This window comes from Colias philodice, chromosome 19, assembly GCF_061535455.1.
Source record: "Colias philodice isolate Cphi_HAF_F1 chromosome 19, ilColPhil1 Martin Lab GWU primary, whole genome shotgun sequence".
NCBI lineage: Eukaryota > Metazoa > Arthropoda > Insecta > Lepidoptera > Pieridae > Colias > Colias philodice.
This window is the reverse complement of record NC_143104.1, coordinates 6,639,287-6,660,933: the sequence shown is the minus strand read 5'-3', so window position 1 is coordinate 6,660,933 and position 21,647 is coordinate 6,639,287. Positions and strand designations below refer to the sequence as shown.

Below are 21,647 nucleotides of genomic sequence, written 5' to 3'. Positions count from 1 at the left end.
TTTTTATCCGAACTGAACACTTCTGTGGGATAAAACAGGATTCACGATATAACCTAATTCCACGCGGGCAAAGCCGCGGTCGGAATGATATTTTTTTAAATAAAAAAATTGTTTAAAAAAAACACAAAATATATTGAGCCATGTATTTATTTTTTGCACTCTATTATAATTGTAAACATTCATTACAAATAATCAAAATAAAATAGCCAGAACAAAGTTAGGCCCTGGTAGGATAGGTAGGCAGGTACAGCAATGTGAGACGAACACTGGCTTATTTATACCAATAATAATGTATTATAAACATTAAATTAAGTTTACTTTCTAACAACAAAAATACATAATATTAGTTAATGTGAAAACGAATCAACCAATCATCCCACAACAATGAAATGTGCACACAAATATTCATCTAAATCGGTTCATGTGATTAGGAGGAGTGACTGCAGCGCCATCCTCCGGGCCCAATTGTGTTTCCAGATCACCCAGGAACTCAATTTAATATACTTACACAAAATTTTTCGAAATGAAAACTCACATTACTATGTAAATATGAATATAAACCGGTTTTAGTACTAAGCAATTTCCCGCACAGGTGTAGTATATAAGTATAAATGAAATAAATATCAACATCAAATTCTTTATACAACATACTTATCTACCACCTACTAAGAAATTCTTGAAATTTTTTCGTATTTTTTTAAAATATAATACTACTCCAACGAGCTCCTGTTCCATAATTCCATATTACGTCCACCATACTTCCACTAAGTTCACCATGATTTTTTATTTCTTTGCACTTTGTTGCTTTTTGCTAAAAATGGAATCATGCGATAAAACCAGTAGAGCGTTGATAACATACATTTTTGACTGAATAAAGGTACTTACGAAGGAGTGGGTTCACATTGTGAACAATCAGTGGGTTTATTTTCCTTCTGGATTCCGGATTTCTGAAAAGATTATTTATGCTATAAATGAAAAAATCTTACACATTCGTTATGTACTTAAAACAGGGGTACATATCAAACATCGTCTATAATACAATTATCATCAAATTTAAAATAAAACCAACTTACTTCATTAATTTGTTCCAATTGTAAGCATTCTTTTTCCTCCAACCTTTATGTTTCTTCTTCTTATTTTCTTTATTGTCCCCATTTGTCTCATTTTGTCTTATCGTGTTGTCACCCTTTTTTACGATTGCGCAAGCGACACAAGTTCCCCGTGTGACGGCCGTAGCGGGAATGACTCGTGCAGCGATCGGGGTAGAAAGGTACAGGGCGGCTCTCGCTATATTGGCTGGTCAGGCGCTAATTTCAAGTATTTCTTGTTTATTTCAAAACCATCGCATATTTCAAAATTCTAACACGGTAGACGTATAGGTTGTATATTTTATAGTTAATATCCAAAAAGTCGTAACTTTACGTTTGTTATTTTGAAGATGCCAGAGATTAAAAAAAAATAACAATGAGAACTTTGTATTTTTTTTCTATCGAGAAAATATCATGGAATCATGTTTCTAAAACGGTAGACGTATTGTGTTACTATTGAACTTTCTTGTCAAGAATTTTCATCACGACAACTTTAATAATATAAAAATTACGAAGGTTTAAAAAGGGCCGTAAATGTTAGAAAAATTAATTCATCACCTTAAGTATAATTTTAATTTAGGTCAGAAGCATGACGTATGACCTTGATTAAAGGCATAAATGATTTTAGTACTCCTTAGAAACCAATTGAAATTTTACGAGCTTGTCCTCCAACTAATAAAAGTCATGAAGTTTTATTATTAATACTTTTGATTTATATTTTATTTGATACAATTCTTTGGAATTCAATTATATTATATTCCTACTAAACTATAAAATTGGCCAGCAGCGCAAAAATGCGTAACTACTGAAAGTAGATCTAGATGTCTATTCTTTAATTTTTATTATTTTTCTTATATCTTGCCGCATATTGACATTCCTAGAACAAACGATTTTTAAAAAAATCTGCTCAAATGGTTAAATTATATATATATGTCACTTATCCTACGGATTTATTTTGAGTGTAGTATGGAAGTAGTTAATACCAATTTAAAGCGTGGTTTCATTTTTCAACTCTGTGTTTCAACTCAATCATAACAAATATCCGCCTATTTCAACCACCGGTTCTATCTCTATACATACCTAACAAAAGTTATTAATCATATAAAAATCTGTTTAAACGATTCGATTAATAAAATAATTTGGAAAATCCAAAAGTGCACGCCTCATAATTTTTTTTTAATAAATATTTATTAATTATTATTTTTGTTTATTTAATAACAATTAAACCACATCGAATCAGACCCTGAAAAATGAAAGGGTTCTATTCCTGAGCATACTCAAGCGTAAGAGAAAAAAAAAGACTCGATTAGTAAAGTATTTCGGTCGCTATCGTGTTAACAAGAAAAAGGATCCGCACATACAGACACACGGACGTCCAAGACAGAACTTTTTTAAACTGTTTTTTAACTAGTTTAAATAACAAAAATGACATCAAAAATATCATGAACGTTAAAAATAGTGTTTTTTCTTAATATGTGTGTGTATGTATTATCTTACAAGTGCAATGTATGATACATAAAGACATTTTAAGTTTGAAAAATCAGATGTTTTGCGCGAAGTGACAGTAGTACCCACCTCAACGCTTCGCTTATGAGGCGTGCAATAGGAAAACAAGACGATAAATTTATCTTTATAAAGTTAGAATATGGCAGAATACGGCGACAATATAATTATGAAAGTCGTAGGTGTAATAAAATATTAATCTTCGTAGATTGATTTGATGTTCCGAATAAAAAATGATATAAGTCACGCAAAACAAAATGCATAACAGAAATATTTTAATAGAGCTCCAGCATGAATGTTAAAATATTTCAGAACATACGTCCGAATATCATTTTTGATTTTTCGATGCGAGAGCTGCTGCTGCTTTATTTGTCATTTTTGATAGAATCGTTTTGATATGAATAATTATTATGTTGTAGCCAATTCTTTTATAAGTATTTTACTACGAAAAATGCTTATTTGAGTACATTTATTGAATAAAAACGAAACGAGAATCAAAACAAAGAAAAGAAAAACCAAAGAAATATTGTTAGAGATTTTAAATGAATAAATATGAAAAAAAATCTCCATATTTTAATTCATAAATAAATAACAACACATTTAGTTTAGCCGTTCATCAAATATCGTCATACCATACATTTGCAGAGAATGACCAAGATAAACACTATTCTTGCAAAGGGGGACATCATAAAAATGTATTGCATGAACCGTGGGATTAAACGCGCGTAACGAGGGGTTACCTTAATGCGGCGAATATTTACCCGTACTATAAATTAAAGGGGATTCTGATATTTGTGAACGTATTTCCTTTGTTAATAGCTATTGTAAAAAGATATAGCTTCAATAGATAGTTTTTGGAGATGTTAGAGTTTAATTTTGATGTAATTTTATGAAAAATAAATTAATGATAATATCTCATATAGATTTTAATTTATGATGTAGTACACACGTATAATATTCTTACATTGTGCTATTATGTAATTGTAGAGTCTTTATCTCTGTTAAAAATGTTTCTCCCTATGAAATTATAACATGACCAAATTCTTTATTGCAGTAGAATTAATTACACGAAAGGTACACACACGTAAAATCTTAAATACAAATATTTTAATTTTGACTCGGAGATTTTTTACTTTTGTAGAATGGTATTGTTAATCGTAGTTCCTGAACATAATATAGTCGGAAAATAACATTCAGCAAAGATTGTTCCCATTGATAATAATATAACTTGTTATTATTCCTATTTTAGTTTCAGCGCGTTGTAACTAAGACACTTATCCTAATAAATAAAAATGAGTAGTTATGTTGTTAATTGAATTTCGGTAGTTCGGTAGAAACATTCGTTTTATCGATGTTGTTAATAGCCAATAAATTTACCATTAGGGATCTATACGCCTATCAGCGAGGGTTCGTAGGGAGTTAGTTTATAGGAAAAGCAGTTTTCGTATTATTAAGCGTGTAAAGGATCGCTGTTTTTATCTGGCTTAATTACTTTTATCGTTAATTTATAATTGTAACTTCTTAATAAGTAACTATCGTGTCTCAACCGAAAAAAAGTGTTGATTGACGGGAATTTTATTTTTTCTATTCCTACATTTCTTTACTGTTTAATTTTCTTGAATCAATTTACAATACAATACAATACAAAATTCTTTATTTAACACACACATACAGAAGAAAAGAAAAGAAAAGAAAAAAAAACATATAAGACAGATACAACATGTTAAATAGGCGGCCTTATCGCTTTTAATTCGATCGATTTTATCGCAATTTATACCAGTTACGGTATTAATCTTCATTAAATTATCTATAAAATGATGAGCAGATTATATATATATATTACGTGATAATCAAATCGTGTAATCAATGAAGTAGTTGCGGAACCAAGGCAAAACAAATTTTTCGATCGTAAAGCACTCTCTTAAATGAGTCGTGCAATTGCCTCAAGAATTTTCCCAGCTCTCCTATAAAAAAATATTATAATAATAGAGAGTCAAGTATGCCACTAAAATGATCTGGAAAAATAAAACATTTATATAAGTTCATACGGATGATACCTGGAAATCAACGGTGAGCTTATTTCGAAATTAATAAATTCATCCTTGCTTCTGAAAACAGGTAGATTCGAAGAATTTGTCAAAAGGTGAAGTAATTTTGTATTTATTCGTAAATGCTGTATGTGGGACATATAGGTAGATAGTATTTAGTCGTTATTTTATTTTCTAAGAAATAAAAGTGTTATAAATATGGTAATTATAATATTCCGCCCCAAGAACGGACACTTCCAAACGGATATGTGATAAGAGATCCTTTATAATAATTTATATTATATATACAAAAAGTTAGAAAAAATTTTTTGTGTATATTCAGTAGTAATATGTCGTAAACTATTTTTTTAACCTAGCAATTGGGGTATCCTATCAGAATTACGTTTTCCAGTTAGGATTTAACTATGTTTTCCATTCAATCACCGACACATAAACCAACATACGAGTAGCCACGCCAAGTTTCCATTATTACGGCTTACGAGAATTAAATTGTTGTTCCAACCGCAAGTTTCCAAAATAGTTATTGTAACATAAGGGTCTATTTACTTAATCATATAGTGTGAACTCCGACCCTCAACACGCCCTTCTAGTATTTGTGCTCGACCTTTGTTGGTCTTAGTTAAATACGATTCTGTAATTGCTAACTTTTTATACCGTTGCGTGTACGATTTAGTTCCCAGTTTTGTTATAAGCCACATGCTATTGCTACCGTAAACTTGTTAAACCTAGTTTAAGTTTAATTCGGGTTAGAATTTGTTGGAATACTTTTGTAGGTTTTTGTGTGCCGTGTTTATTTTTATTGGAGCTTAAATGCGCTGCGCTTAGTTTTTTCTGTTCGTCGTTAGTACATAATGCTGTATTTAATGTATAAATTATTCAGGGTTTATGTTTCCTGTGTCATATAGGTACATTATACAGTATTCCATTATCCTTTTGATTCACATTTTATTTTCGCAGCACAAATTGAATACCGTAATAAATTATGTTTATTTGTTCTCAATACATTATATCGATACGCTTTACATTGTATTCAGCGATCAATCGCAAAATCAATCAGGAGTAAAACATGTCACGGGCTGACGAGGAAATACGTCCCCGTTTTAGATTTATGAGCACTTCGTATTGAAATGGAAGTATTTGTATTGCGGACCTCACAAAGTGGGACAATATGAACCACTATATTTTGTGTAAAAACGCCCATCCAATGTGAATTTATTTCGCGAGATGGATTTGTCACGTCATGTGTCATCCCCTCGTCGCGCCCACCGGCTCCGCATTGTGTGAAAGTTACAATTTGTACCGAGTGCTTTATATGAACAAATGCTTCCGAGAGCCGTATTAAAGCTGCAGCTTTTTATTAATTGTTCGCGAAATAATCTCTCCAAAACGAATTTCTCATGAACAAAAGCAACGGTGTGAAAGCGTTTTGACCAAGAAATTGTTAATTACATTGTGACGACACAATCCCAATGTAATCATGGTTTTGAAGCTTTAATGTCTCTGTGTTTGAAGTATTTTGAAGTAAATGAGACAGCAATATTGTGTGATAGCTGAATTTTATGTCAAAGTGATGTTTAATAATTTTATATCTGCGCTATCGGATATTAAATAGCGGAGATGAATCGGACAGTGGTATTTTACATCAAAGTAGTAAAGATGGCTTTGTACGAAAAGTACTTAAGAATGCCCTAAATAGGAGTAGTTTTTTTTCGTACTACAGAATAAATCACTATAATTAAACTTTATATCACTAGCTTTTCGCCCGCAGCTTCACCCGCGTAGTCTAAGAAATCCCCGCATAGCAAACATACCGCATTTATAATATTAGTAGGATAACATGGAATTCATATTTTTCATTGCATATACTTAGCATCATATTGGCCTATTTTATTTTGAAGTCTTTTGCGAACCGTGGAATGGCTTCACATGAGAGTAAGAGGCTTAACTTCATCAAAGGTTAATCAAATCGATCAATCTTCGTGTCATTGGAATAATAATGTGAGGGTTGTACTTGATTCCACTGAGTTATTTTTAGACGAAGACTTTTGATGACTTGCCTCGCGTATGCGTTATTTGCTGACCATAAAAATGCTAATTTTGAACTCAACCTAATTATCCAAATACGTTGGTAAAACGAACAAACAAATTTCAATATAATTTAATTAAGCAAGTTAGATATCTCTGTGAATATTTCCCCTGACTGACGGATTAACCATAACAGATGACGATAACAAGACTTAAAATGCTTGAAAAATGTACTCCGGATAAATTATTTCATATTCGTATGAGAGTAATAAATCACAACGATCACCGATAAAGGAACATTAACTTTTATTAATAGATGTTCCCAGCCTTAAGTGTATTAAATCGAAAGAAAATGGAGAGGAAAATCAGAGTCGTCCTGTGTTTAGTATCGATTTGTTGGTTGTGAATAAATTCAATTAGATTCTCTCTAGACGTTGACTCTAGAGGGTCCATCAAAGCGTATTATACCTAGCTATCTTCTAATCCGTTCCTATTTGCTCATTCCACAGTTTGTTTAAAAAATCTACACGCAAATGGAAATGTTTTTATTTTTTTGCCGGTTTACGAAGTTTTGAGACAAATGACGATAATAAAGAATGACAAAAGTTTCGAACGGTCGTCTGAACTTAAACATTTTGACACTGAATATCTCCTAAGGGATAGACCGGGAATTTTATCATTCTTCCATAATGGAAAAATATTTTTATTATGGCCTATTTATCCTTGCTATGGAAGAGGCAGCGCAATTTATTTCAATTATATGTATCACTTTAAGCTGATTTATGAACGTGATATCAAATTTTGAATATGAAAATTATCTTGTTTATGTTATACGATAAACATTAGGTATTACACTGGCGACTAAAAGAAAATTAACTAGTTAAATATTTTATTAAATTAACATTTTGTTTAGCGCTTGGGATGAAATTTGCTTGTTGGCTGAGTATTTTAATAAAGGGAGTATTATTAGACTTTATAAATATTTCTAATTTGCCTTTCGTTGATGGAAATTAATTACTAAATTTGTTACTAAGTGAGTTTGTTAAGACTTTTTACGATTATTAAATTAATGTTATGTGCTTACTTTATTCTTTTTAATTATTATTTGCCACTGTCAAGATTTGTATTTTTATATCTTTAACAATAGGATATTATTTAAGTTTATATTTGAGAAATTATAAAACAACGAATTTAAAGAAATTTATAAATATTAATTCACTTCATGAGATACGCTATTTACCATCACTGGAATTATCTATAATAATCTAACTCACCATACCTCAAAGATGCTTCGCAAGTTTAGCACTTTTTCAAACGAACATACGCTGTTAATCCAATACATTTTAATTGAAACATATACGCCCCAGTTAAACCTATTAAAATCAGTGTCATTGAATTTGAAATTCGTCAATATAATCCTGAATATGCTTTTGAATTGGCAGATTCAGAGGATTGAGATTTTATTTATATATTCATTCTGCTTTACCGTATCCTGATTGTGCACTTGTGAATTCAATTCATTGTAATAACTCATTAATAAATGTTTTAATATTCAAGAAAGCTTTTAAAACGCTTAAAACAAGAAAATCGATTTATAAACTCCAAATTTAATAAATATGTTTTACAATCTACATTTATTTTCTTGTTTTGAACTTCCTCTTCCAATTAGAACCTGATGGGAAATGAATTTAATAACGTTTTTGTTAACAAAATGTTTATTACAATTATTATAAAGACAATATTGTTTCTTATTTAATTTAAGACGTTTTATTAGAAACACGAGTTACGAAGTTTCATTAAAATACAACTTGAGCATTTAGACAAACTGAATTCATAAACAGATGAAAATTAATACTTAGACGTTCACTTGATCAAAGTAACGGCATTCATTTATACAGGTAAGTTATGAACCATTCTAATATGTTAGTAGTACATAGTTCTGCATGCATTGGAATTAGAAACTTTTGAATATCATATAAATAAAACCTATAAAAGCGTATCATAAAGATTGGATAAATATTTCCGGAGCTACAATTCTCGTACAATGCCAAACAGCATTCTATATAGCACCTACTTTTGGATGTTCCACTTTCCTTCATTGTTTGGTCTTATTGTTTACTAGTCAATACAAATGATCACATGAATGTTAACACGAGATTCGTATGAATACATTTTTCACTTTTAATACTTCCGCAAGTTATAATACAATGTGTTGGCACCAGTAATAACATTGGACTGTTTGTTTTAACGACCGCCGTTATTTTGATTCACGAAACAGATCCTATATAGGTATTTTGTTTCTGAACGGTTTATTGAAAACACAGAATGAATGAAATGTGAATAAATAAATACAATTATTTTTAAACAGACATTTCAAACTTCATCGAACTCCCCGACACAAATTTACAACTATCAGAAAAAGTTTTTGTACCGGTGAAGCTTGCACTTTTAAAGGAAGTTCATAAAATAATACTTTCCATAAATACATCAAGTCTAGTTAGTAGTTACTGATAAGTACGTTATTTAGTTCTCAAAGGAATATATTGTATGAGGAAAAACAAAACATCAGTTTATAATATATTATTTTCATGACAGACTTCTTTGAGCAGGGTCTTTTCCCATTTCTCTAGATATGAAACAAGAGTAACTATTATAAAAATGATTCTGCATTTTGCATGCTTTATTTGCATATACCATTATCTGTCATAATTGGCTGGTACTTTCTCATTATTTGTTATTCATTTTATGTTAAATTTGCTATGATTATTAGAACTATACATACACCATATTTTAGCAGACCTATGATTACGGTGTCTCCCTATAAAACTTCAAAATGCTTTCTTTCTACATGAAGATTTTAGTTACTTCCATGTTATATGTTAAACGTGGGCGAGTAAATTTGCATTATCTGATTAATACAAGCCACAATAAACACGTAGTTAGCGTAACTCGAGAATGTTTTACATAAATATTTTCATTATACTTATTTAACTTTCATATTTAGATTTTAGGTAATGTGCAGTGTTTGCACAGCGTGTTTAGATTAAAATAAACCTTTTAAGAGGAATAATGATAATTATTACCGTCACACAATATTTAATATTATAAAGCCGAAGAGTTTGTTTGCTTGTTTGAACGAGCTAATCTTAGGAACTACTGATCCGATTTGAAAAATTCTTTCAGTGTTAGATAGTCCATTTAACGAGGAATATAATAATAAATATCATCACGCTAAGACCAACAGGAGTGGAGCACTGCGTGTAAAACCGCAGTGCACAGCTAGTTTTTTATATAAGCACACGTTATTATAAGCACGGACGTGATTTATCAGTAAAATCTTACAGTTCTCTGAATGTATTAAAAAATATATGTAAAAATCAATATAATATGTACATACAAGGTAATTGTGGTGTTAAGCTTATTTGAATCGTGTGTGACATTTATGTGCGTGTGTTGAATAATGACCCCTACAGATGAATATTCTAAGACATTACATGTAACAATCGTTAACTTAAAGCTCGTGCTTAAGAGTCGGTTATTGTTGGCAACTTGTAAAGAAACTTTCCACTTGTCTGCAAATTCTCTAACATCACTTTACTGTCTTCGGCAATTGAAACAGGTGTCTTATATGGCTTAGTACATGAAACCTTGAGATTACTGATATTATCAAAGGGATTCTGATTATAGTTACGTATAATTACTTTACCAACATATTGTGCAAATTGCGAATATAATTTCATGCTTAAATAAAGTTTAAAATTGTAAAATTGTTCGATCCTTTAACGTTAACTTTATTTAATTACACGCTTTATACATATTCTATGAACATATTTGCGATGTTTAAGTTTAAAAACCATTTTGGATAGAACTGAAAGAAGTGTGTGAATTAAATCTTGAAATGTTATGTTCTCGAATATCTCATTTATTTATTTATTTATTTACTCTTTATTGTACAAAATATTACAATGAAAGTACATAAAACAAAACAATTTAAAATGTACAAACGGCGGCCTTATGGCTCAAAGCCATCTCTGCCAGGCAACCTTCAATATATATGCCTCATTTTATATGCGTTGAACTTTAAGTGGTATATACGTTTTCCCTCTTGTATCTATTTTTGTTTGGGAACGCCACAGATGGCGAATCCAAGCCTTATGTATGAATGTTACTAAAAACCTAAATGAGGTAGAGTGTGTTATATAGGGTTGTAAATGGCAGAGCATTCAAATAAAGTGAATATATGTATGTTCATTTGTACACTCGAGTGATTTTATACATTAATATATTAACTGTGTTATATTTAATGCGATTATACAATATTATGAATGTTTAAAACCAAATCATTACGCGCTCGAGTACTTAAATAAGAAATTTCTCAAACGCATATTTAAGTTCAAATTTTGTTAAGTTTGTGACTACTCATTTCCTTAATCCTCTACGTATAAGTGATAGACCAATATATTTTCCGAACTTTGACACTCTATAATTTGAAAGTGCACAAAACAAAAACGTTAATATCGAATAATTGAGAACATCCCATCAATTCCCGTCCTACGATTTTCCGGTATCCATTGTTAGCGGCATCATTCATGTTATCCGTTTCACACTTCATTGAATCACTCTACGACAAATATTCCTATTGTAGACGCAGATAACTGGAAGTGGCATTAGGCATTCTGTGGAAGTGGTTTATGTATGTTGCTGATTTGTTTTGTATGGGTTAGAAAACTTGTGCAGCAAAGACGTTACAATTTTTTATGCGTCCTCTAGCACCGAGGACGCATAAAAAATTGTTGTACTGTTTATGTATGAAACGGGTGTGATTATAGCTTTTAAGGAGGGAAGTGATTTTCAGTATTATAATCTAATTTTGATAATATAAAATAAAATATCTGTACTACTTTTTCTTGCAGCGTTGCCATCGTGAATTAGTGTTTGTAGTCAATTCTTTGTACTGAAATCTGAAAGAAAAAAAAGCGTATCGTTTATTCAACAGCCCGCTTCTCCAAAAGGATATAACTGAACAGAAGTTTGCAGTCTGTAAATCAGCGGTAACAAGGGTCACAGATTATTATCAAACATGCATTTAAAAGTTTTCATGTATGGATTTAAAAATAAAATATTTAAATATAAAAATATTTCGTACTTCAAAACGACCCGTGTACAACGAGCCTGTTGTGGGAGAGAGTATTATAAATCACCCTATATATGCAGCCCGTGCTTTTAGTCTACGTAAAAATAAGCCCCGAAAAATTGTTCACTTAATTTTTAACCGACTTCAAAAAAAAGGAGGAGGTTATCAATTCGGCCGGTATGTTTTTTTTTTTTTTTTTTTTTTTATGTATGTACACCGATTACTCCGTGGTTTCTGAACCAATTTACGTGATTCTTTTTTTGTTCGATGCGGGATGGTGTCGAATTGGTCCCATAAAAATTTTATTCGGATAGGCCCAGTAGTTATTATTTTATGAGCATTTTTGTCTGTATTTGTAAATGTTGCAAGTGCAAGTTTGAAGTCGGTTGTTTTTAACGCAGTTATTGACTTGTTATATTGGAGGATCTTATCTATTACAGGTTTTCGGCGTTAATGATATATGTAAATATTGTATAATGTAGAAACTGAATAAAGATCGTTACTACTACTACTACTACTAAACAAATATAATATATTTCGTATAATACCAAGGCAAGATTAGGAAAGTAGGTATGTTCGAAAGAGTTCATAATTATTAAGTTTTAAATTATTAGAAATGTTTGGTTATATTTTGTAATCCGACTACATGCGACCCAAAGCAAAATAATTAGTCGTTTATTTTTTTTAATTTTCCAAAAATAATTTGAAGAAATTCCCAACGTTTATTTTCACAATAGAAATATTTTTTCATACCGAATTTTCGGCGTTAGTTTTTATACCGTACCTACGTAGTCCCAACCCTTGTTACGTGTTTTTCACGTACGAAATAAGCTCTCTTTTCAGGCTCTACATGTCAAAATGTTACACGACTAGCCTGACATGGCTACGTACTCTTGAAAAAGATTTACCAACTATGTACATCCGCATAAATGCACCTTTGGAACATAGCATGAAATATCATAACTGTATTATAATATGTATGTGATTGTTAAAAGCCCTACGAGAGGTGCTTTTAAATAACTGCATCAATTATTATGTGTATTGTAGGCATATTGTAGGGTATCGTAGGATTCCAAGCAATGAATCTATTTAAATAGTTTAACGTCATGTATGTGGAAGTAATATATTATTTTCTATTTTTTTTTATAATTGTCTTTAGGAAAAACTATTATAAATTTATTCGTTTATCTGTGTTATAAATAATAATATCACATTGTAATTTTCTATACCGATAATAATTTATTATTTAGCTCGATGAAGTTGGATCATAACATCATACATCCATAAATCGAAGATTAAATTTACACCATATGCTGCACCCTTTTAATATAATACGCATGTTCAATTAGATAGGTTTAATAGGATTTGTGTATCGGACTAAACTATCATGAAATCGGTTTTTGGGGTTGAATCGACTAAATTATACATACATTGTTTGTTGATTGAATTTAGAAATACTGTAAATTGCTTTTACGCAGTGCAGGTCGCTATGTTTGGGTTAATTTAAAAGCTTAGCTTTTGTTCAATACAATGGTTTTGCTATGCTAATTATCACCTGAAATTCAGATTTATAAAGAGTGTAAAATTACACTGAATTTTATTTGCCTTTTTCCTCAAGTAAATAATGCTTCAACATTAGCTATTATTATATGAGATGATTATCCTCAAATGCAAAGAAAAAAACTTTTGAATACTATTCCCCCAACGAATAAGGGACAATGTTAGAATTTGTTTATCACTGTATATAACAAGGTAACGTAACAAAGTACATAATATATTTAGCCTCCATTACTTACGTGTATTTATACCAAACATTTTATTCAAATAACATACTATTGTGTACTTGAAGTACTCGAGAGAGTAAGTAAATGGATTTGTGACACAAAAAATAATTGTTACACATGCAGATGTTGAAGATAAATGGAAACGAGGAACGTGTTTGTAAATTGTTTCCATCCGAGTGGAGGGCTGTTGTAAGCTTGCTACAATTTTACTAACGATATTTGAGATTTTTGTTTATTGTGTCTGATAAGAGTATGTGATAAGACGGGTATTGACTATTGAGTTGCTCAAATTAGAAAAAAAGTGAGTTCTTTTGAGTAATTTTATGTGATGTGAAATTTGGTAAGTTTTATATATTTTGTTTCATGTGACCAATTATAAACGAGGAACGAACGAGAAATGAGGAACCTGTTTGTAAATTGTTTCCAAGTGAAGGGCTTGCTACAATTTTCTTAACAATATCTGAGATTTTTATTTATTTATATAATATGCCTGATTGGAGTATGCGATAGGAAGAGTATTGAGTTACTCAAATTAGGGTAAAGAGGTACTTTTGAGTAATTTAATGTGATGTGAAATTTGGTAAATTTTGTATATTTTATTTTATGTGACCAATTATAGCATAGAGAGTATCTTATAAATTTTGTATTTGCAGTAGGTAAAAGATGGAAAATAAAAATAATAACATAAATATTATAGTGTAATAAAACAAAAAGTAAATACAATTAAAGTTCCGTATAATGTAATTCTTCCTCTAAAAACATCATTTGAACAATTACACCTCTGGGATTAGAATTGCGGTACTTTAGAGTACTTTAGATATTTCTAGGAATACGATATGAATTTACAGTATCGAAGTTAAATCGGGTGGGATGCTGATATTCAAAATTGTACTGTGTTAGCTGAAATCTTGTTAATTAAATCTATAAATATATTGCATGTAAAGCTAGCTCAATCACAAGGCTTCACTCGCATTGTAACCGGGAAAAAGTACTGTACGTGTTAATCAAGACTGAAACCTATCTTTCAATCTAACTACTTTTCCTTATGCTATTTTTTCATGATAAATACATTCTGCTTAAATATTGACATAGATTTTTATAATAACCTAACTTATTTTTATGTTTTTCCGGAAAAACAATTGACCATAAGTAATTCAATTGAGGAAATATAAAATATTTGTGTTTCAGGTATATTTCCTTGAAACCAGAGTTTTGTTGGAATGCCAAATAGCTGTTTTATTTTTCCAATTTGTTCACAACACTTCAACTTATATGGCCACTTGGGAAATATGCAAACGACATTAAAAGTACTTACCGTGAAAGCGGACTGGAAAAAGCTGGACGAGCTTTTGGTCATACGTCCAAATGTACAAAGCTACTGGAGTGGTCTCCGCAGAGGCCAGTCTCCAACTTCCTATTTCGTTAAAACAAATCAAGCGCGAAAACTCTAAACTAAAAAGTGGTTAGTAGTACATCGTTTAAATCCGAGCGAGTGAACTTCCAACTAATAGAAATAACTCCTTTTTCAAGTGGGATTTATCGGATCAGTTCGCCGAGTACTTTTTCTAGTTGACTTTCCTGCGGCGCTCCATTTTGAGCTTAAGTTTTTATAACAATTTAAATGAGGAGAGCTGTTTGCTGTGCAAATTTGTTTGAGAAATAATGCTTTAGATAAATATTTTTCTTTAATCAGCGTTGATAGTGAGGAGAGTGTTTATAGAAGTTAATTAACAGTGTTTTTAATCTCCTAGATATTAGATAAATAAATAGTTATGAAACTATGTATATGAAGTTCTAAACAAATTGGCAAATATTTATAGTGAGAAAACGAATAATATAAGTTAATTGTGGGAAAGTGACTAACATTTATCAAAATTTGGTTCAATGAAACAATAGGATAATTAATTAACTAAATAAATTATTATGGTATTTTAATAATGGCACAACTTCACTCTGTTGAGTTCTTCAAAACAAATGTGTATGCAACTAACAGACTTACTAACGAGGTAAAATCCAAGTATGCACAAACCTTTTGTCATAAAATAAATAGAATTTCCCAGACATATCGAAATACATTGTTATGCTAGCCATTATTCGTCCAAGAAAATGCAAAACCTAAAGCCAATTGCCCTCAGAACTATATGGCTGTATGAACAGCCGTACCATATCTTAAAGCAGTATTCTTTCCAGAGTGGGAAAACGACAGCGCTATATAGGTCGTCTAGTGCCATCACGCTCGCACACTAGAAATAATACTGCTATAAGACGTCATTGTTCCAGATCGTAGAATAAACGAGTGCTAGTAACGTTAACAACGGATCCGGCTTGACTTTCCTATGTGTACTTAAGCATTAACTCGCCAGACCGACCGCAGGTCACGTAGGGGAAATGGGAAAAGCGACTTTTCTAGCATTTATTTTCCCTTGTCTAACGACATCTATCGGACAGATAAACAATGTCCAAGCTTATTCGTTAATGATGACGCAGTTTGTATAAGAATTCGCTGCATTGTATGGATTATCTGTAACTGTATGTATTATACTTATAGATAACTAGCAGTCCGCCCCGGCTTCGCCCGTGGTACATATTTACATTTTCTCTACGTAAGAACCATCCTCGTACTTCAAGGAATATAATAAAAAAAGAATTAACGAAATCGGTTCAGCCGTTCTCAAGTTATGCGCTTACCAACACATTTTGGGATTCATTTTTATATTATTACTAGCGGTCCGCCCCGGCTTCGCCCGTGGTACATATTTACGTTTTCTCTACATAAAAACCATCCTCGTACTTCAAGGAATATAATAAAAAAAGAATTATCGAAATCGGTTCAGCCGTTCTCGAGTTATGCGCTTACCAACACATTTTGCGATTCATTTTTATATATAAGACTAGCGGTCCGCCCCGGCTTCGCCAGTGGTACATAATATTTACGTTTTCTCTACATAAAAACCATCCTCGTACTTCAAGGAACATAATAAAAAAAGAATTATCGAAATCGGTTCAGCCGTTCTCGAGTTATGCGCTTACCAACACATTTTGCGATTCATTTTTATATATAAGAAGACTAGCGGTCCGCCCCGGCTTCGCCCGTGGTACATGTTTACGTTTTCTCTACATAAGAACCATCCTCGTACTTCAAGGAATATAATAAAAAAAGAATTATTGAAATCGGTTCAGCCGTTCTCGAGTTATGCGCTTACCAACACATTTTGCGATTCATTTTTATATATACGATTATTATACTTAGTTAAGAATATAATTAATGTGCATGATAATTATTTTCATTTGTGTCAAATATCAGTGAATTTAATAGAGTTGTATATGATAAATGAGTAGTAATAGAGTATTAAATAATAATACATGTTACACAAGCTTTATTGAAAAATACAAAGAGCTACATAACTAAATTAATTTATTAATATACATAGAAATACCTTAATATTTTTAAAATTCCTTTTAAAAATTTGCAATCGTGAGTATTTTGAGTCCTGCAAGCGTCGGGCTCGCCAATATTATTATCCTATCAGCAACAGATAATAAAGTTGCCGAACTAGAAAATACATTAAATCCATTAACCAGCAAGCAATATGAACTTTTGCTTTTGCCTCCGCTCTAGCAATTTCTCAGAATAGCTAAAGTGTATTTATTACAAACATTTAACTAAATTTTAATAAAATGTATAAGTTTATTAAAACTAGATATTCTGTTTAGTTTTGTATCATGATAATTTAGTTCAAACTTTGTTAATTTTAAATTAATTTATGAAGCGTAAAGTGTTAATATCTAATCGTTATAACATGAATTCATTGCATATTATAAATGTCTATAACAGTTATAAAATTAAGAATAGCAACAATAAAGGCAATTAAATTCAAAACAAATATTATAAGCCTTTTTCGAGCAAATAACATTACTTCAACAGTTTTAAAACTGTACCAATATTTTTGGACAGCACGACCTCATTCTGTCAGATAGACGCAAGTTATTCATTGAATTCTTGCATCGTTTGAAATCAATTGGAGTCTAAAACCGAAAAGTCATTAAGTCTAGCAATTTCATACCAAAACTGAATTTACGATTACGTTCCCAGCGCTTGTGTCCACTTCCTATATGGATTTACCATATACTACACTATTCTGCTTGTTTAAAGAACTAGTTTTGCTCGCGGTTTGACTCGCGAAAACCATGCAAAAACTTTTATTTCATATTAAGAGATTTTGTGGATGATTTATAGTAAGTAGGTACTGAAGGTAGGCCCTTCTCTGTAGACACTGCTTTTCGAACCGATGATGCTTCTAGAACATGTCCCATAAAATAAATTAATGTTCGAGTTTGAGTAGAGGTAGTAACCTATGTAGTAAGTAGTAGCAGTAGGTGTAGCATTTGTAAAGTAACTGTTTTTTTAGTAGGTATCGATGTTTTGATATTACGAAAAAATATTTTATAAGGACTTGTTTGACTTGGTATTACAGTTGTTACAGGCAAATAAAGTTCAGAAACATGTTGCCAAGAGATAAATAATTTTACGAACAGCCCACGCTTCATTTATTATAGGCGTTACATTCTCATACATCCTATAAAGCTTTTACGTAAAGTATCTTTATCAGCAATTATTCTAATGGATTTCTTTTAGAGATTTTAGCTAATTCTAAATAAATAGTACTAATGCTATTACTTTATAAACAATTTTCAGTTAAATTAATTAATTTTCAAGATCGAAACGGGGCTTTATGAACTAGACTTAAACAAAACATAAAAGATAGCATTAGGAATAGATTCGTAATTGAAAATATTGGTTCTATCACATCTTCTAAAGATTGTGATGTACTCTTTATTCGCTCGTTTTGTATACGTAATAATGAGTTTTATACTTAGCACTTGAATACTCGTAAGAAAACTCAATAAAAAAAATATTTTAAATATTAAAAACGCAAAAAATAGTAACATAAAATATATTCACAATGCCTTAACAAAACCAACGAAAATTGGGTTAAGAATAATGGATGAACAAATGTCACTTTTTATTTAAATAAGGATATAACGCTGCGAGCACGTGAATGGAAACTGTCAATACAATTATTACATTGAAATTAACCAAGCTTAATCGATGATTACATTTCGAATCAATGCACAGTCAAATATCGACTCTACAGTTACTGAATATTATTTTATTGTGTATGAGATGTTCTTATAAGGCTGTAAATACACTTCTTAGGAAAAAATATAAGAAGATTAACGCAATTCAAGAGAAGTATTCTATTTTGGGTGTTAAGATGTCATTACATTTTTTTGTAATGAGATTTGCTTGCCTTAAATCTTGTTAAACTTAAATCTAGATCTCATCTTTATGAGATTTTTTTTGCGAAATATTTGCTCAGGCCAGATCACGGGTGAGACTACGCCCCGGAATGGCAGAAAGACGTAGGTTCGAATCCTGCCTCTATAATTCAAGCAATTGCATTTGAATGTTATAAAACTAAATATAAAATTCAACAAAAATGTTAACAATGTTGTTACAGCAAGAAACAAAAAGCAAAAATATCAGAAAACATAAAGTCAATTATTGGAGTTGAAAAGTGAGAAATTGCTGAACTAGCTTCGAGTTAAACCAAAATTGGATTTCGATTATCGAAAAGCACACAAAATGCACGTACGCAAAACACCCTCTGATTGAATTAGTCTCTGTCGCGTGAAAGCTCCGTCACGCTGGAACCCGCTTTAAAAAAAACCTTACTTTTTTTCAGCCTATTTTACCTACAAACGATGCTAATAAATGTAGTATAGGTCAATTTTTTGTAGTCTTATTAGTTACTTAGAAAACATCATTGATATCGTTCGAAGTAAAAAATATAAATAATAGCGTGTTGATTAGTTTTGGAATGGGTTCCAAATTGATTGTAGTTTATTGTAGTGGCAAGAAAATTCTTTATTTGCGTTGTTTTATCTCAAATTATTGCAAGAAGGTCACAATAACAAGATTTTAAAAAATAAATAACACTTGTTCAAAAACTACAAACGATGCCAATAAATGTAGTATAGGTCAATTTTTTGTAGTCTTATTAGTTACTTAGAAAACATCATTGATATCGTTCGAAGTAAAAAGTATAAATAATAGCGTGTTGATTAGTTTTGGAATGGGTTCCAAATTGATTGTAGTTTATTGTAGTGGCAAGAAAATTCTTTATTTGCGTTGTTTTATCTCAAATTATTGCAAGAAGGTCACAATAACGAGATTTAAAAAAATAAATAACACTTGTTCAAAAACTACAAACGATTTTATTATTAGTTGAAATTATAAAAAAATAACAAATAGTAGTACTAAGTTATATCACATATCACTCTTGTAATTGCATATAAATATTTATGATTATTTTATTACATAAAATAGCATATGTATTGTTTTTTTCTTCATTAAATCTTTTTTAGACACTACTTTTTTCTTAGAGCTGCTGGAGATTCCGTCATGAAGTTCCCATTTATTGTTGCTTCTACGTAAGTAAGGTCGATAATGACCAGTCTCATTGATATATATATGCTCTATGGCACCAACTAAAATGTACGTATTATTTAACACTTCTAGCTCAGCAGGGATTTGTAATAACGAAGTTTGTAATAAAAATACTAACAATTACTCTCTGATTATTGATTAACAATTTTCAATTATCAAAAAGTTTTACACTTTCAGAAATTATAATTAAAAATTCAACTCATTTGCAGCTCAAGTTTTCAATACTTACGAAAGTCCGTGTATAGTTGGCTGTCATTATTTTTTAATACGAAAAACAGCACATACTTGTAAGTCCAACGATTTTGAATTTATATTTTGAGGTATAATCGATGCTACATTTACTGTAGGCACTATAGTAACTGTAAACTTGTGTACGCACGCTTATGTTTAATCGGTAATGTCCATATACATATAAAGGTATGCTGTCGGAAGACAAACTGTGAAACTACGAACGATATCCTTTTCTATTTTCTAACGTCTTAAAATGTATCACTCTATCAAACACTAAGTAGATTTATTCATTCGCACTTATAATCAGTAAGGGTTCATACGCACTATGCGGGTAGCCGCATTGCGGGTAGCCGTCCGGCTGACCGCAAGCAAAATTTTGTACGTAATATTCATTTCTATGCGCACTGCGATGCGGCTACCCGCAGACCGCTCCGGTTGCTCGGAGAGCTACGTCACGAGTGACGGCCAGCCGGACGGTTGCTATACGCACTGTGCGGTTCAGTCTGCGGCTGCCCGCAATTGAGTGAGTGTGTGCACGTGGTTGCAAAATGCTTGCTCTCATCTCGTGTTTGCAAATAAGGATGCACCCAGTACTTCTTTCTTTGCTTTTCTTCTTTACGTAACGTGTGTAAATGTAGTAAATAAGTGCAGCTTCTTCCATTTTCATCTTTGAAATGGATTGACATGACCGCAAATCGCAACGGTTCTTCAACCGCACTATGCGAGTAGCCGCATTGCGGGTAGCCGTCCGGCTGGCCGCATTCGCAACCGCATCCTGCGGTCAGCCGGACGGCTACCCGCAATGCGGCTACCCGCATAGTGCGTATACGCTCTAATAAGCAAGACATACAAATATAAAGGTACTGTGACAATTGTTCATATCGTTTGTAGTTTTTATGCCAGTGTCATTTTATTATACCTCTACAATTTGGCTAGTTTTATCTGATTTTTCTTGAAGTTATTTTAGAGGATAAATTATTTTACCAGTACTACAATAAACGATAAATGACAATATTAATTACAATTTTTTATATTGCACTATTTTGAGTTTTTTTTTCGTTTCGGATGGAATTTATCCATTATTTCATTTTAATTACTTTTGTCGTCTCAGCAGTTTCGGATTATTAAGTGACTTTGTAACATTGAACAGCAAACTACTGAACATTAAAGATATCCAACTCTTTTTTTTTTTAACATATATCATTTGCAATTTAATGTACACTAAATTACGAAACTCCCACACGCATACACAAACACGCACGTGTGCGAAGATGTATGTATGAGCATGAATATTTTTTTTTCTAAAACTACAAACGACACGAA

The 21,647-nt window shown here is 31.3% G+C and overlaps 2 protein-coding genes across 2 annotated transcripts in view; both read right to left on the bottom strand.

The window, feature by feature from the left end:
- Positions 1-21,647, bottom strand: part of LOC149480005 (uncharacterized) — a 340,612-nt gene that overhangs the window by 206,902 nt on the left and 112,063 nt on the right. The window lies entirely within an intron of this gene.
- Positions 611-21,010, bottom strand: LOC149480008 (uncharacterized). The gene is made up of 4 exons (XM_089707622.1): positions 20,815-21,010; positions 1,074-1,296; positions 886-947; positions 611-811 (listed from the first exon to the last, which is right to left on the bottom strand). Exons 1-4 carry the CDS (start codon positions 21,008-21,010, stop codon positions 771-773), a joined length of 522 nt encoding a protein of 173 aa, XP_089563748.1. The 3' UTR covers positions 611-770.